Here is a 14,331-nt window from a genome sequence, read left to right as displayed (position 1 = left end):
TCAGCAGTCACGGGCATTCAGCCTTGGATCTTCAGGTAAGCGTTCTCCAAGGCGGCCTTCACGACATACGACAGCGCGGAGTCGCTGAGCAGAAACTGATAGCCAAGTTCCGCACACATGAGGACGGCCTAAACCGGGATGTTGGATTTATGTCACATTATCAGTAACTCCCACAGTTCGCCCCTGGTCTTGTATAATATCACCAGCTGTTCTGTCTGGAGACAATACACATCTCTTTAACCTGTGTTTAATGTTCCCTCCAACCACATTATCTGTACCTTTTAAGACCTGGCTGGCTGTAGAGATTTGCATTCTAATTAGTATTCTGTAACTTGATTTCTGTGTCTGTGCACTGTTGGAGAACAGAGACCACTCCATCTGACGAAGGAGCAGCAAGCTCCAAAAGCTTATGGTATTTGCTACCAAATAAACCTGTTGGACTTTTAACCTGGTGTTGTGAGACTTCTTACTGTGCTTACCCCAGTCCAACGCCGGCATCTCCACATCAGGAAGTGAATGCCAGGGTTTTGCCCTGATGACAGTGAAGGAACGGTGGTATAATTCAAAAGTCAGGATGGTGTGTGATCATGAGGTTGGGAGGCGCTGTTGAAGGATCCTTGATGAGTTGCTGCAGTGTATTTTGCAAATGGTACATATTGTTGCCACTGTGCATTGGTGGTGGAAGGGATGAATATTGAAACGTTGCTGCCAAACCTGGTGAGCATTTCCAGCATTTTCTGTTTTTATTTCAGATCAGCAGACCTGGCAAAAGTGCAGTAAATAAGAATCAGGGGGAAAACTGTGCACTGGCTGCAATCATAACCATCAAAGATTGTAGTTGTTGTACTCTTGATTATGAGCAAAGGAATGAAAGGCGTTGTTGACAGTGCTAACAAGCACCAGTTACAAAGGAATAACCTGCTCACTGACGCTCAGTGTGGACCCGCCAGGGCCACTCAGCTCCTGACCTCATTACAGCTTTGGTTCAGACATTGTCAAAAGACCTGAACTCAAGAGGAGAGGTGAGAGTGTCCTTGGCATTTGACCCAAGTGTGGCACCCTTGCAAAACTGGAGGCAACTGGAATCAGAGGCTAAACTGTCTACTGGTTGGAGTCGTACTGAGCACAAAGGAAGATGCTTGTGGTTGTTGGAGGTCAATCATTTCAGTCCCAGGATATCGCCACAGGAAATCCTCTGGGTAGTGTCCTTGGTCCAATCTTCAGCTACTTCATCAAGGACCTTCCCTCCATCAGATATAGGGATGTTCTCTGATGATTGAGAAAGGTTCTGTGCCATTTGTGACTTCTCCGATACTGAAGCAGTCCATGACCATAAGTAGCAAGATCTAGACAACATTCAAGCTCGGGTTTATAAGTGGCAAGTAACACATGCTACACAAGTGCGAGGCAACGAGAGTCTCTAATGAGAACAACAAAGAACAATACAGCACAGGAACAGGCCCTTCGGCCCTCCAAGCCCGCGCCGCTCCCCGGTCCAGGATTGAATCCTGAATCCAGGATCCCCGCCCAATTTTCCAGCCTATCTACATACTAATATCCTATCCACCGAGCTGTCCCTCACAGCTACGATGCTTTGTTCATCACAACCTATTAACTCACCCCCACCCCCCCCATTCCAGACCACGTGATCTCCAGGGAGAGGCGAAAACCCAGAGTGAAAACCCCAGGGCCAATACGGGGGAAAAAAATCTGGGAAATTCCTCTCCGACCCCCTGAGGCGATCGAAACGAGTCCAGGAGATCTGAGAGAGAATCTAATCATTTCCCATTGACACTCAATGACATTACCATTGCTAAATCCTCCACTATCAACACCTTGAGGGTTACCATTGACTAGACACTGAACTAGAGCAGTGATATAAATACTGTTGCTACAAGAACAGGTCAGAAGTTGGGAATCCAGCAACAAGTAACTCATCTCCCAAAGCCTGTCCACCATCTACAAAGCACAATCAGGAGTGTGATGGAATACTATCCACTTGTCTGGGTGAGTACAGTTCCAAAAACACTCAGGAAGCTGAGCACCATCCAGGGCAAAGCAGCCCACCTGATTAGCACCCTTCCACCATCTTTGCAATATTCATCCCCTCCATCACTGATGCACAAGTGGCAGCAGTAATACCATCTAAAATATGAGCTGCAGCAACTCACCAAGGCTCCTTTGACAGCACCTCCCAAACCGGCAATTGCCACCAATTTTAAGAGCAGATATGCATGGGAGCACCATCACCTACCACACATCCACACCCTGACTTGGAACTATATCGCTGTTACTTCACTGTCGCTGGGTCAAAATCATAGAGTCATAGAAACCCTACAGTGCAGAAGGAGGCCATTCGGCCCATCAAGTCTGCACCGACCACAATCTCACCCAAGCCCTACCCCCATATCCCTACATATTTTACCCGTTAATCCCTCTAACCTACACATCTCAGGACACTAAGGGGCAATTTTAGCATGGCCAATCGACCTAACCCGGACATCTTTGGACTGAAAATCCTGGAAATTTCTTCCTAACAGCACTGTGGGTGTGCTACCAAAAGGAAAAATGCTGGAAAATCTCAGCAAATCTGGCAGCATCTGTGAGGAGAGAAAGGAGCTGATATTTCAAGTCCAGATGACCCTTTGTACTACACTAGATAGGACTTCAGTGGTTCAAGAAGGCAGTCCCCACCACCTTCTCAAGAGCAATTAGGGATGGGCAACCAATGCTGGCTTGGCCGGCAACACCCACACATCCCTTCAAAGAATAAACAGAGTGGCTGTCAAAATTTCAATCCGTTTACAGTTAAGTAGTTCCATAGCCAGATGTTTCACTTCGAGCAAATGTAAGGGCGCAGCTCTTGGTTCGTGGCGAACCTCATCTTATGAAAACCATCTTTTTGATGAGCAGAAATTCAGGGTGTTGGAAGAAAACGAAAATCACAAAATTGAAATCGGAATTATTTTAAAATCTTGGTTAGTGCTTTCCTGAGACACTTCTGTCTGTTTGGTTGGTATAAATTTTCCAGCTCAAATGTAAAGATTTTCTGTGCACGCTGTTGTTTTCCAGTTGGAAGATGAACGGAATCTGGGTGCAGCTTTACTCTTGGTCGGACTGAAGCAGAACAATACGATTGGCTTTAGCTCCCAGCTTCTGGGACTTGCATTTCTTGGTATGTTTCCTGCAGCTACTTGTGTCTAATGTGCCGTCTTACATAATCATTTCACAGTGTTGTATATTTGGGTTACTTTTGATTCAATGTAAGCTTTAATTTTCTGAAAATATGGATAATCTTTCCCAGGAAAAGTTGAACTGGCGAAGGGGATCCGGGCTGTTTACACCAAAATGCCCCTGATCTGGACCCCAGGATACTTGAGTCGAGCTCTAAATGTGATGGAGAACACAGTGAAAGCTACGAATGGAGAAAAGCTTTGTAAGGAAGCGGTAAGAAAACAATACAATACATTTGCCAGAATTTTACCGCCTCGCCCGCCCGAGACTCTTAAGATCCCACCCGAGGCCAACGGAGAATGCTGTTCTGCGAGCCACGCCCGCCCCGATTCTGGGGTGGGCGAGACAGTAAAACTCCAGCCATTGTGTTTATTTTTCATTTGCGCTTTTATGATGCTGTCGGAGGTACTAGTTTGTATTAATATTCACTCTGGTTGTTGGGCTTTGCTTGTACTGTGCATCCTGCATCCATCACGATTGGCCTTAATGGAAGTAGGTGAGAGTGGATCGCGAAAGTTTGGCTGGCCCCTTTCATTTTCCATTAAGCTGGGTCCTTGAAGTGGGTGCTCAGCATGGAGTGGGGAAAGAAACTTGTGTCCGACTGGTCCCTGATGCTTTGAGATACCGCAGCACTAGAAAAGAAAATGATGTAATTGGCTCATTTCAGAATGCTAAGACATCGAGTTTAAAGGTGAAACATGAATGTTTGTACTCTGGTGTGGTTTCCCTTTTAAAAGCTTTAAGTAGGCTCTTGGAGCTGAACCACTTGTACAAATGGAAGAATGTGGCACATAATGAAGTTTCTTTTTTAGTAACCATTGGGACAGCAAAGCCTGTCCCGTCTTGGGCATTAAAATGTCAATTGAATTTTAAATATTTTCATTCACACAGTCCATTTTCTTGATTCAGCTAGGGAAGGTTTTGAAGGACTTAAGCATGCATGTTCTCTGTAAGTGGTGGGAATGGCCGGACCTCATGCCTGACCGGGATTGCCCTGCTTCTGTGCAGTGATTTGGCCGGCAGCAGTCACTGCAATCATTCCGGTGACTCTGTCCCCGAATCGGGAACCACTTAATTTCTGAACCACTCACTGTGCCACATATTTGAATGGACTTTAATAGTTTTTTAATCTGTGCAGCTTCTACAAACAGCAACTCAGTGAATGAACTGAACGTTTTTTTAAAATCATTTTGACAAGGAAACACATTTTTCAGCAAAAGGATAGAATTTCCCCCTCCTGGACACCATGTCTGCACTACAAAAATGTCATTATGCCTGAGGGTAATTGCTGAGCAGTAGCCCACATGATGCTGGCAATTGACCATCTAATTTAATTGCCAGCGACTGTCTGTCGCTGTTAACATCCTGAGGAAAAAAACATCCTCAGATGCTTTAACGTGTTCAGAGAAGTGTTCACTGTGTCGCTATTTACAGCAATACGACGCGGTGCTCCAAAGATTTCACTATTTGAGAACTACATGCTTGATTTATCAAATGACTCACTAAACAAATGATAAGTCAACGTTAACTAAAATGTTTTTATTATTTGTTTACAAGTGCTGGGGCCAGTGTACTCTGACAGTATCATTTATAGTATTGTAGCAAATGGCCTGCATTTTGTGGTGGCAATGACAGCAAAGCTGGAGTCGGAATATGCACTCATTCCCAGAACGAAGAAATGAGTCTGTTCTCACGCTGTTGGGTCATCCCTGCGGACCACCCCCCCCTCCCCCAACAGCAATCAATAGGAAATGCAATGCTGTTGGCTTGACTGTGAAAACCCTTGAAAAAGTTATACCTTGTTGAATGAGGTATAACTGGAATTTCAGCTTTTTAAAAAATTCATTCATGAGATGAGGGTATTCCTGTCTAGGCCAGCACCAATTGCCCTTGAGAAGGTGATGATTAGTCACCTTCCTGAACCTCTGGGCGGCATGGTAGCACAGTGGTTAGCACTGCTGCTTCACAGCTCCAGGGAACTGGGTTCGATTCCCGGCTTGGGTCACTGTGTGGAGTTTGCACATTCTCCTCGTGTCTGCGTGGGTTTCCTCCGGGTGCTCCGGTTTCCTCCCACAGTCCAAAGATGTGCGGGTTAGGTTGATTGGCCATGCTAAAAAATTGCCCCTTAGTGTCCCTAGATGTGATTAGCAGGTAAAATATGTTGGGATATGGGGGTAGGGCCTGGGTGGGATTGTGGTCGGTGCAAACTCGATGGGCCAAATGGCCTCTTTCTGCACTGTAGGGTTTCTATGATTCTATGATTCTCTCCAGTCCATGTGGTGTAAGTACACCCACAGTGTTGTTCAGAAGGGAGTTGCAGGATTTTAACTCAGCGACAGTGAAAGAAGAGTAACATAGTTGTAAGTCAGGGCAGTCTGTGACTTGGAGAGTTGCAGATGCGTTTTCTTAGGACAGTCTTGCTGTCTACAAACACCCCCCAACATACTGCAGTCCAGACGTGTGACCTGATGTACTGCAACCTAGTCTAGATTATTTATATGTGCTTTTTAGTTTCTTATTAAGTTTGTTTTTTTGCTACACAACTTACACTAAACACTAAAAAAACTGGACAAAATTTTAAAATACTCAAAGCCTTAAGCTTACACAGTCCACCATAGCTTATGGAGGCAGAAACAGAACCTCCCCCAACCTCCTCTGCACCAAATTTCCACTCTCACCAAATTTACCAGCAGTAATTTAGTGATTATTGCTAAACACTCTCACTGACCTTGAAAAGCTAAGTTTATATTTTCACATCAAATTTCTGCATTATGATTTTTTAAAATTCTGCATTTTTGATTTTTTAATTGTCTGTTTATATTGATAGTTTGGCTTCTATCTAATTTCAAGCATCAACATAAATTCTGAGATCTGAAAATTTAAATTAAATGAAGGGTATCTAATTGTTTTTAACTTAAAATTAAAGTTTAAAGTTTAAGTTAATTTATTAGTCACAAGTAGGCCTACATTCACACTGCAATGAAGTTACTGTGAAAATCCCCTAGTCCCCACACTCCGGCACCTGTTCGGGTACGCTGAGGGAGAATTTAACATGGCCAATGTTCCTAACCTGCACGTTTTCGGACTGTGGGAGAAAACCGGAGCACCGGAGGAAACCCATGCAGACACGGGGAGAATGTGCAAACTCCACACAGACAGTGACCCAAGCTGGGAATCGACCCCGGGGTCCTTGGCGCTGTGAGGCAGCAATGCTAACCCTTTCTGCTTGCTGTGTGTAAATACTTCAATGTGATTGGCTGCTTATCTGTTTACTGGCATCATGCGGTTGCCAAGAAATCCCCTTGACTTGACACTAAATTTAAACTGATATCGGGAAAAGGGAAACCAGGCCACACTGGTCACTAGCTCATTGTGAGCAGCTTGCTTTGAGGTGAACAGTGAGTGGCGTTCCTTTGCTATTCACCTCAAAATCTCGCCAACTGAGGTGGAAGTTAAATATTATGTTACCATATCCCTTTGTAACAAAAGAAAGTGCTGATGGATCTTACAAATGGATGGTTCTTTATATATTTCCGGAGAAACTGTGGTACTGCAGAAGTTAAAGCACTTCAAGCATCCTGGCCTCGTAAGTTTCAACTTTGAGATCTTAATTCATGACCCTGTGGCAAGCTAACTCAAAGCTTGAAATTATTCCTTTTTTAGAAATGATTTGAGCTTTCAAATGACTAAGGGAGGTGGATAAAAAAGCTCTTCATTTAAACAGCTCCCCACCACCCCCGTCACCATATCTTGGAAGTGAAATTCAACCAGATTAGTTGTAGAGAACATAGTGCTTAGCACATAGAAAAAATGTCACCATGACATTTTTGTTGTACGGTGTAGCCTGTGGCCTCATATTGAAGAAAAGCCCTTATCATCCTTGATTGGCACTGGCGAGGCACGCTTGTCGACTCACTGAGTGCCTGCCAAACATGGCTTCCCAGTTTGATAATGGGCCAACAAAATGTCCTCTTGTTTTATCTACGATCACCCCATTCTGAAATGGAGTTTTTTTTAACTTTATATCCCTTTGTACTTTCCCTATGTTACTCTTTGTCTCCAATAAAGCACATTTGGAAGTGTCTACAGATATTTATTTCCTATCATGTAAAGCTGCAGATAGCTGAGTAGGTCACTCAGTAGTACCGCTTGCAGCTTGCAGGGAATAACGTCAAAGAGCAAATTAAGAGTCCTTTGACCACTTGAGCTGAAAATGATAGTTTTAAAAAATTCTTTCATGGGATGTGGGCATCGCTGACTGGGCTAGCATTTATTGCCCATTCCTAATTGCCCTTGAGGAGGCATTTAGAAGTCACATGTAGGCTGGGCCAGGTAAGGATGGCGGATTTCCATTCGTAAACCAGATAAGTTTTTACAATATTAGATTTTTAATTCCAGATTTTTACTGAATTCAAATTTCACCATCTGCATTACATTGGGTCTCTGGATTACTAGTCCACTGACTATGCCACTATAGGTGGAAGGGCATGTTGTGATGAGGATATTGTGATTCTGCAATGGGATATAGATAGATAGATTGGGTGACTGGGGGAAAACCTGACAATTGGAGTTTAATGTGGACAAGTGTGAGGTCATGCTTGATCAATTGGGCCAGTGGGCTGACGAATGGCAAATGGAGTTTAATTTAGACAAATGCGAGGTGATGCATTTTGGTAGATTGAACCAGGGCAGGACTTACTCAGTTAATGGTAGGGTGTTGGGGAGAGTTACAGAACAAAGAGATCAAGGGGTACATCTTCATAACTCCTTGAATGTGGAGTCACAGGTGGACAGAGTGGTGAAGAAGGCATTTGGCATGCTTGGTTTCATCGGTCAGAACATTGAATACAGGAGTTAGAATGTCTTGTTGAAGTTGTACAAGACATTGGTAAGGCCACACTTGGAATACTGTGTGCAATTCTGGTCACCTTATTATAGAAAGGATATTATTAAACTAGAAAGAGTGCAGAAAAGATTTACTAGGATGCTACCGGGACTTGATGGATTGAGTTATAAGGAGAGGCTGGGACTTTTTTCTCTGGAGCGTAGGAGGCTGAGGGGTGATCTTATAGAGGTCTATAAAATAATAAGGGGCACAGATCAGCTAGATAGTCAATATCTTTTCCCAAAGGTAGGGGAGTCTAAAACTAGAGGGCATAGGTTTAAGGTGAGAGGGGAGAGATACAAAAGTGTCCAGAGGGGCAATTTTTTCATACAGAGGGTGGTGAGTGTCTGGAACAAGCTGCCAGAGGTCGTAGTAGAGGCGGGTACAATTTTGTCTTTTAAAAAGCATTTAGATAGCTACATGGGTACGATGGGTACAGAGGGATATGGGCCAAATGCGGGCAATTGGGATTAGCTTAGGGAATATAAAAAAGAAAGGGCGGCATGGACAAGTTGGGCCGAAGGGCCTATTTCCATGCTGTAAACCTCCATGACTCTATGCACTTTGGTAGGAGGAATCAAAAGGCAGATTTATCTAAATGGAGAGAGACTGCATGTGAGTGAAGTGCAGAGGGACCTATAGGTGTTCTGGTGCATGAATCACAAAAAGCTAACAGGCAGTAGTTAAGAAGGCAAACGGCATTTTGTCCTTAGTTGCAAAGGGGTTGGGGTTTAAAAATAGGGAGGTTTTGTTGTAATTGTACAGGGTGTTGGTGAGGACTCACATGGAATACTGTGTACAGTTTTGGTCCCCTTACCTTAAAAATGATATCGTAACATTGGAGGCAGTCCAAAGGAAATTCACTAGGCGAACTCTAGCAGCGCAATGGGCTGGAAGATATCAACGGAGGCTGTTTAGCGGAGGCACGGAGCTGATTTCCATGTTTAAATTCGAATTAGCGGGCCCTGGACTGAAGTCCCTCCCCCGCTCCTCAGACCAGGAGCAGTTCACTCCAGCGGGATTTACAACAGCGCTGGAGTGAAGGGAGGCCATGGAGGCCCCCCAGGAGGTTGCAGGTAAGGAGGGTGCCCTCTGGACATTGCCCACTGGCCCCCTGGCACTGCCTAAGGGGCACAGTGGCAATGCCCAGGGGGCACCTTTGCACTGACCATCAGGCATTGGGCAGTGCCGAGGGGGCAGGGCCTAATGGGGCGTTCCGGGGAGATTGAAGGGGAGGTTTAACACAGATATCAGGCAGACATATTTTACACAGAGGGTGGTGGGGGCCTGGAATGCGCTGCCAGGCAAGGTGGTGGAGGTGGACACACTGGGAACGTTTAAGACTTATCTAGACAGCCATATGAACGGAGAGGGAATGGAGGGATACAAAAGAATGGTCTAGTTTGGACCAGGGAGCGGCGCGGGCTTGGAGGGCCGAAGGGCCTGTTCCTGTGCTGTATTGTTCTTTGTTCTTTGTATTGGGACTGCCTGGGGATGGGGGTAGGGGTAGGTGGGACATCAGGGTTGGCCTGCAGAGGTCCAGGAGGTTAGCGATCGGGGGGGGGGGGGGCGGTTTCACAACCAGCGATGGGGGGGGGTCAGGGGGCTGGCCGGTGATCGGGAGGCCAGCATGCGGGACCACGGCGCAAGCGCCGATCTCCACTCTGACAGATCGGCACATATGCAGTGGCCTGCTCAGCGCTATGCTGCCGGTCACTCCAGCAGGAATAGGCCCCCTCCCCTGGATTTTCAACGTGAATCTCCCTGAGGCACTCTGCAGTGCACAAGAGTGGGAGAGATTCATTTTGAAAATCCTGCTTAAAAAAACAGCCGGAATTACTTCAGTTTTTATGCAAATTCGGCACTTAGTGGGGGCAATTCTCCCTAAAAAATTCTATGTCTGAATTTCAAAGTCAAAAATTTAAGAGATTAAGAAAAACTAATATGATACTGAATTCAAGGCTGTGGAAGATTCAAAGGAAAGAAATAAATTTGATTTGATTAATTATTGTCACATGCAGTGACAATAATAGAGTGGGGGTAAATGGGTGTTTTTCTGGTTGGCGATCAGTGACTAGTGGTGTGCCTCAGGGATCAGTGTTGGGACCGCAATTGTTTACGTTTTACACAAAGTCTTCAAAGGGATATAGATAATCTAAGTGAGTGGGTGAGGTGTCTGGCAGATGGAGTACAATGTTGATAAATGTGAGGTCATCCATTTTGGTAGAAATAACAGCAAAATGGACTATTATTTAAATGGTAAGAAATTGCAGCATGCTGCTGTGCAGAGGGACCTGGGTGTCCTTGTGCAGGAATCTCAAGGAGTTGGTTTGCAGGTGCAGCAAGTAATTAAGAAGGCAAATGGAATTTTGACCTTTATTGCTAGAGGGATGGAGTTTAAAAACAGCAAGGTTATGTTGCAGCTGTATAAAGTGCTGGTGAGGCCACACCTGGAGTACTGTGTATAGTTTTAGTCTCCTTACTTGAGAAAGGATATATTGGCACTGGAGGGAGTGCAGAGGAGATTCACTAGGTTGATTCCGGAGTTGAGAAGGTTGGCTTATGAGGAGAGACTGAGTAGACTGGGGCAATACTCATTGGAATTCAGAAGAATGAGGGGAGATCTTATAGAAACATATAAGATTATGAAGGGAATAGATAAGACAGAAGCAGGGAAATTGTTTCCACTGGCGGGTGAAACTAGAACTAGGGGGCATAGCCTCAAAATAAGGGGGAGCAGATTTAGGACTGAGTTGAGGAGGAAATTCTTCGCCCAAAGGGTTGTGAATCTGTGGAATTTCCTGCCCAGTGAAGCAGCTGAGACCACCTCATTGAATGTTTTTAAGGCAAGGATAGATAAATCTTTGAACAGTAAAGGAATTAAGGATTATGGTGAGCGGGTGGGTAAGTGGAGCTGAGTCCAAAAAAGATCAGCCTTGATCTTATTGAATGGTGGAGCAGGCTCGAGCGGCCAGCTGGCCTACTCCTGCTCCTAGATCTTATGTTTTTATGTATTAGTATACAGTGAAAAATATTGTTTCTTGCACGCTATACAGACAAAGCATACTGTTCATTGAGAAGGAAACGAGAGAGTGCAGAATGTAGTGTTACAATCATAGCTAGGGTGTAGAGAAAGATCAACTTAGTGCAAGGTAAGTCCATTCAAAAGTCTGACAGCAGCAGGAAAGAAGCTGTTCTTGAGTCGGTTGGTACGTGACCTCAGACTTTTGTATCTTTTTCCCGAAGGAAGAAGGTGGAAGAGAGAATGTCCAGGGTGCGTGGGGTCCTTAATTATGCTGGCTGCTTTGCCGAGGCAGCAGGAAGTGTAGACAGAGTCAATGGATGGGTGGCTGGTTTACGTGGTGGATTGGGCTACATTCACAACCTTTTGTTGTTTCTTGCGGTCTTGGGCAGAGCAGGAGCTCTGGAAGGAAAAAAAAAAATCGGACCTCTCAGGGACAAAAGTGGGGACTTATGCTTGGAGCCCAAAGAAGTAGGGGAGATCCTAAATGAATACTTTGCATCGGTATTCACAAAGGAGAGGGATGTGTTGACTGGGAGTGTCTCTGAGGGGAGTGTTGAACCGTTGGAGAAAATCTCCATTACAAAGGAGGAAGTGTTAGGTTTGTTAGAGAATATAAAGACTGACAAATCCCCAGGGCCTGATGGAATCTATCCAAGGCTGCTCAGGGAGACGAGAGGTGAAATCGTTGGGCCTCTGACGCAAATCTTTGTCTCGTCACTGCACGCAGGTGAGGTCCCAGAGGATTGGAGGATAGCCAATGTGGTCCCGTTATTTAAGAAGGGTAGGAAGGATAACCCGGGTAATTATAGGCCGGTGAGCTTGACATCCGTGGTGGGGAAGTTGTTGGAGAAGATTCTTAGAGATAGGATGTATGCGCATTTAGAAAGGAATAAACTCATTAACGATAGCCAGCATGGTTTTGTGAGAGGGAGGTCATGCCTCACTAACCTGGTGGTGTTTTTTGAAGAAGTGACCAAAATGGTTGACGAAGGAAGGGCCGTGGATGTTGTCTATATGGACTTTAGTGAAGCGTTTGACAAAGTCCCTCATGGTAGGCTAGTGAAAAAGGTTGGATCCCATGGGATAAAGGGGGAGGTGGCTAGATGGGTGGAGAACTGGCTTGGTCATAGAAGACAGAGGGTGGTAGTGGAAGGGTCTTTTTCCGGCTGGAGGCCTGTGACTAGTGGTGTTCCGCAGGGCTCTGTATTGGGACCTCTGCTGTTTGTGATTTATATAAATGATCTGGAAGAAGGAGTAACTGGGGTGATCAGTAAGTTTGCGGACGGCACAAAACTGGCAGGACTTGCAGATAGTGAGGAACATTGTCAGAGGCTACAGAAGGATATAGATAGGCTGGAAATTTGGGCAAGGAAATGGCAGATGGAGTTCAATCCTGATAAATGCGAAGTGATGCATTTTGGTGGGAATAATGTAGGGAGGAGCTACACGATAAATGGAAGAACCATAAAGGGTGTAGAGACGCAGAGGGACCTGGGTGTGCAAGTCCACAGATCTTTGAAGGTGACGTCACAGGTGGAGAAGGTGGTGAAGAAGGCATATGGCATGCTTGCCTTTATAGGACGGGGCATAGAGTATAAGAGTTGGGGTCTGATGTTGCAGATGTATAGAACATTGGTTCGGCCGCATTTGGAATACTGCGTCCAGTTCTGGTCGCCACACTACCAGAAGGACGTGGAGGCTTTGGAGAGAGTACAGAGGAGGTTTACCAGGATGTTGCCTGGTATGGAGGGGCTTGGTTATGAGGAGAGATTGGGGAAACTGGGGTTGTTCTCCTTGGAAAGACGGAGGATGAGGGGAGACTTAACAGAGGTGTATAAAATTATGAAAGGCATAGATAGGGTGAACGGTGGGAAGCTTTTCCCCGGGTCGGTGGTGACGTTCACGAGGGGTCATAGGTTCAAGGTGAAGGGGGGGGAGGTTTAACACAGATATCAGAAGGACATATTTCACACAGAGGGTCGTGGGGGCCTGGAATGTGTTGCCGGGCAAGGTGGTGGAGGCGGACACACTGGGAACGTTTAAGACTTATCTAGACAGCTATATGAACGGAGTGGGAATGGAGGGATACAAAAGAGTGGTCTAGTTTGGACCAGGGAGCGGCGCGGGCTAATTGTTCCTTGTTTCTCGTTTCAAGGCTTCATTCTATGATCATCTTGCTGGTGCCAGTACAGAGCGAGACTGCGGATAGTTGGGAACCTGTCTCGGGGGCAGGGAATTCATATGGTGTTCGTGGAAGTGGAAATGACTAGGGTTGGGAAGCATTTTCCGATCAGGGCCAGTGTGATCTCCTGGACTCGTTTCGATCGCCTCAGGGGGTCGGAGAGGAATTTCCCAGATTTTTTTTTCCCCATATTGGCCCTGGGGTTTTCACTCTGGGTTTTCGCCTCTCCCTGGAGATCACATGGTCTGGAATGGGGGGGTGGGGGTGAGTTAATAGGTTGTGATGAACAAAGCATCGTAGCTGTGAGGGACAGCTCGGTGGATAGGATATTGGTATGTAGATAGGCTGGAAAATTGGGCGGGGATCCTGGATTCAGGATTCAATCCTGGACCGGGGAGCGGCGCGGGCTCGGAGGGCCGAAGTGCCTGTTCCTGTGCTGTATTGTTCTTTGTTCTTTGTTGAGCCATTCCAATCTGTGATACAACCAGAAAGCATGCTTTCTATGATGCATCTGTAAATGGAGCAAAGACAGAGGATAAGGAGAGAAGTCAGCCAACCCAATGGAAATCTAATAGTCTTGTATGAACTCACAAATGATAAAAGGGGGAGGGGGGTAGTAAAACAAGGAATGGGCTGATTAGGAATCTTACAGGGGAATTACACATGTAGGAAGGAACCTGGCTGAGAAATAAACTGAATGCTTTGCATCTGTCTTTACCAAGGTTGAAGATGCCGCCCAACTCACTGTGACAGAGAAAGTAATTGGGGGAAAGTAAGTGGTTGGGCTAAAAATTGATAAAGGAGAGGCATTAGATTGAGTGTATTTAAATTTGATAAGTTCATTCAATTTCACTGTATTGTCCATGCCAAAATTTGTTTTGTGTACATTATTCGTTCATTCAAAAATTACAGATAAATGAATAACAATAAAGAGCATAAATGTTCTTGATTCATCTGCTAGCAGGATCGCTTGATAAATCTGTGTAAAACATTGGTTCAGCCTCG

At 45.4% G+C, this 14,331-nt stretch overlaps 1 protein-coding gene across 1 annotated transcript in view; it reads left to right on the top strand.

Moving 5' to 3' along the window:
- Nucleotides 1-14,331, top strand: part of mrps27 (mitochondrial ribosomal protein S27) — a 94,205-nt gene that overhangs the window by 68,897 nt on the left and 10,977 nt on the right. Inside the window, exons 8-9 of the mRNA XM_078214892.1 lie at nucleotides 3,073-3,175; nucleotides 3,305-3,447. Of these exons, the coding sequence (XP_078071018.1) occupies nucleotides 3,073-3,175; nucleotides 3,305-3,447 (246 nt within the window). The remainder of the gene's footprint in view (nucleotides 1-3,072; nucleotides 3,176-3,304; nucleotides 3,448-14,331) is intronic.

This window comes from Mustelus asterias, chromosome 6, assembly GCF_964213995.1.
Source record: "Mustelus asterias chromosome 6, sMusAst1.hap1.1, whole genome shotgun sequence".
NCBI classification, from domain to species: domain Eukaryota; kingdom Metazoa; phylum Chordata; class Chondrichthyes; order Carcharhiniformes; family Triakidae; genus Mustelus; species Mustelus asterias.
This window is presented reverse-complemented; position numbering and strand designations above follow the sequence as displayed.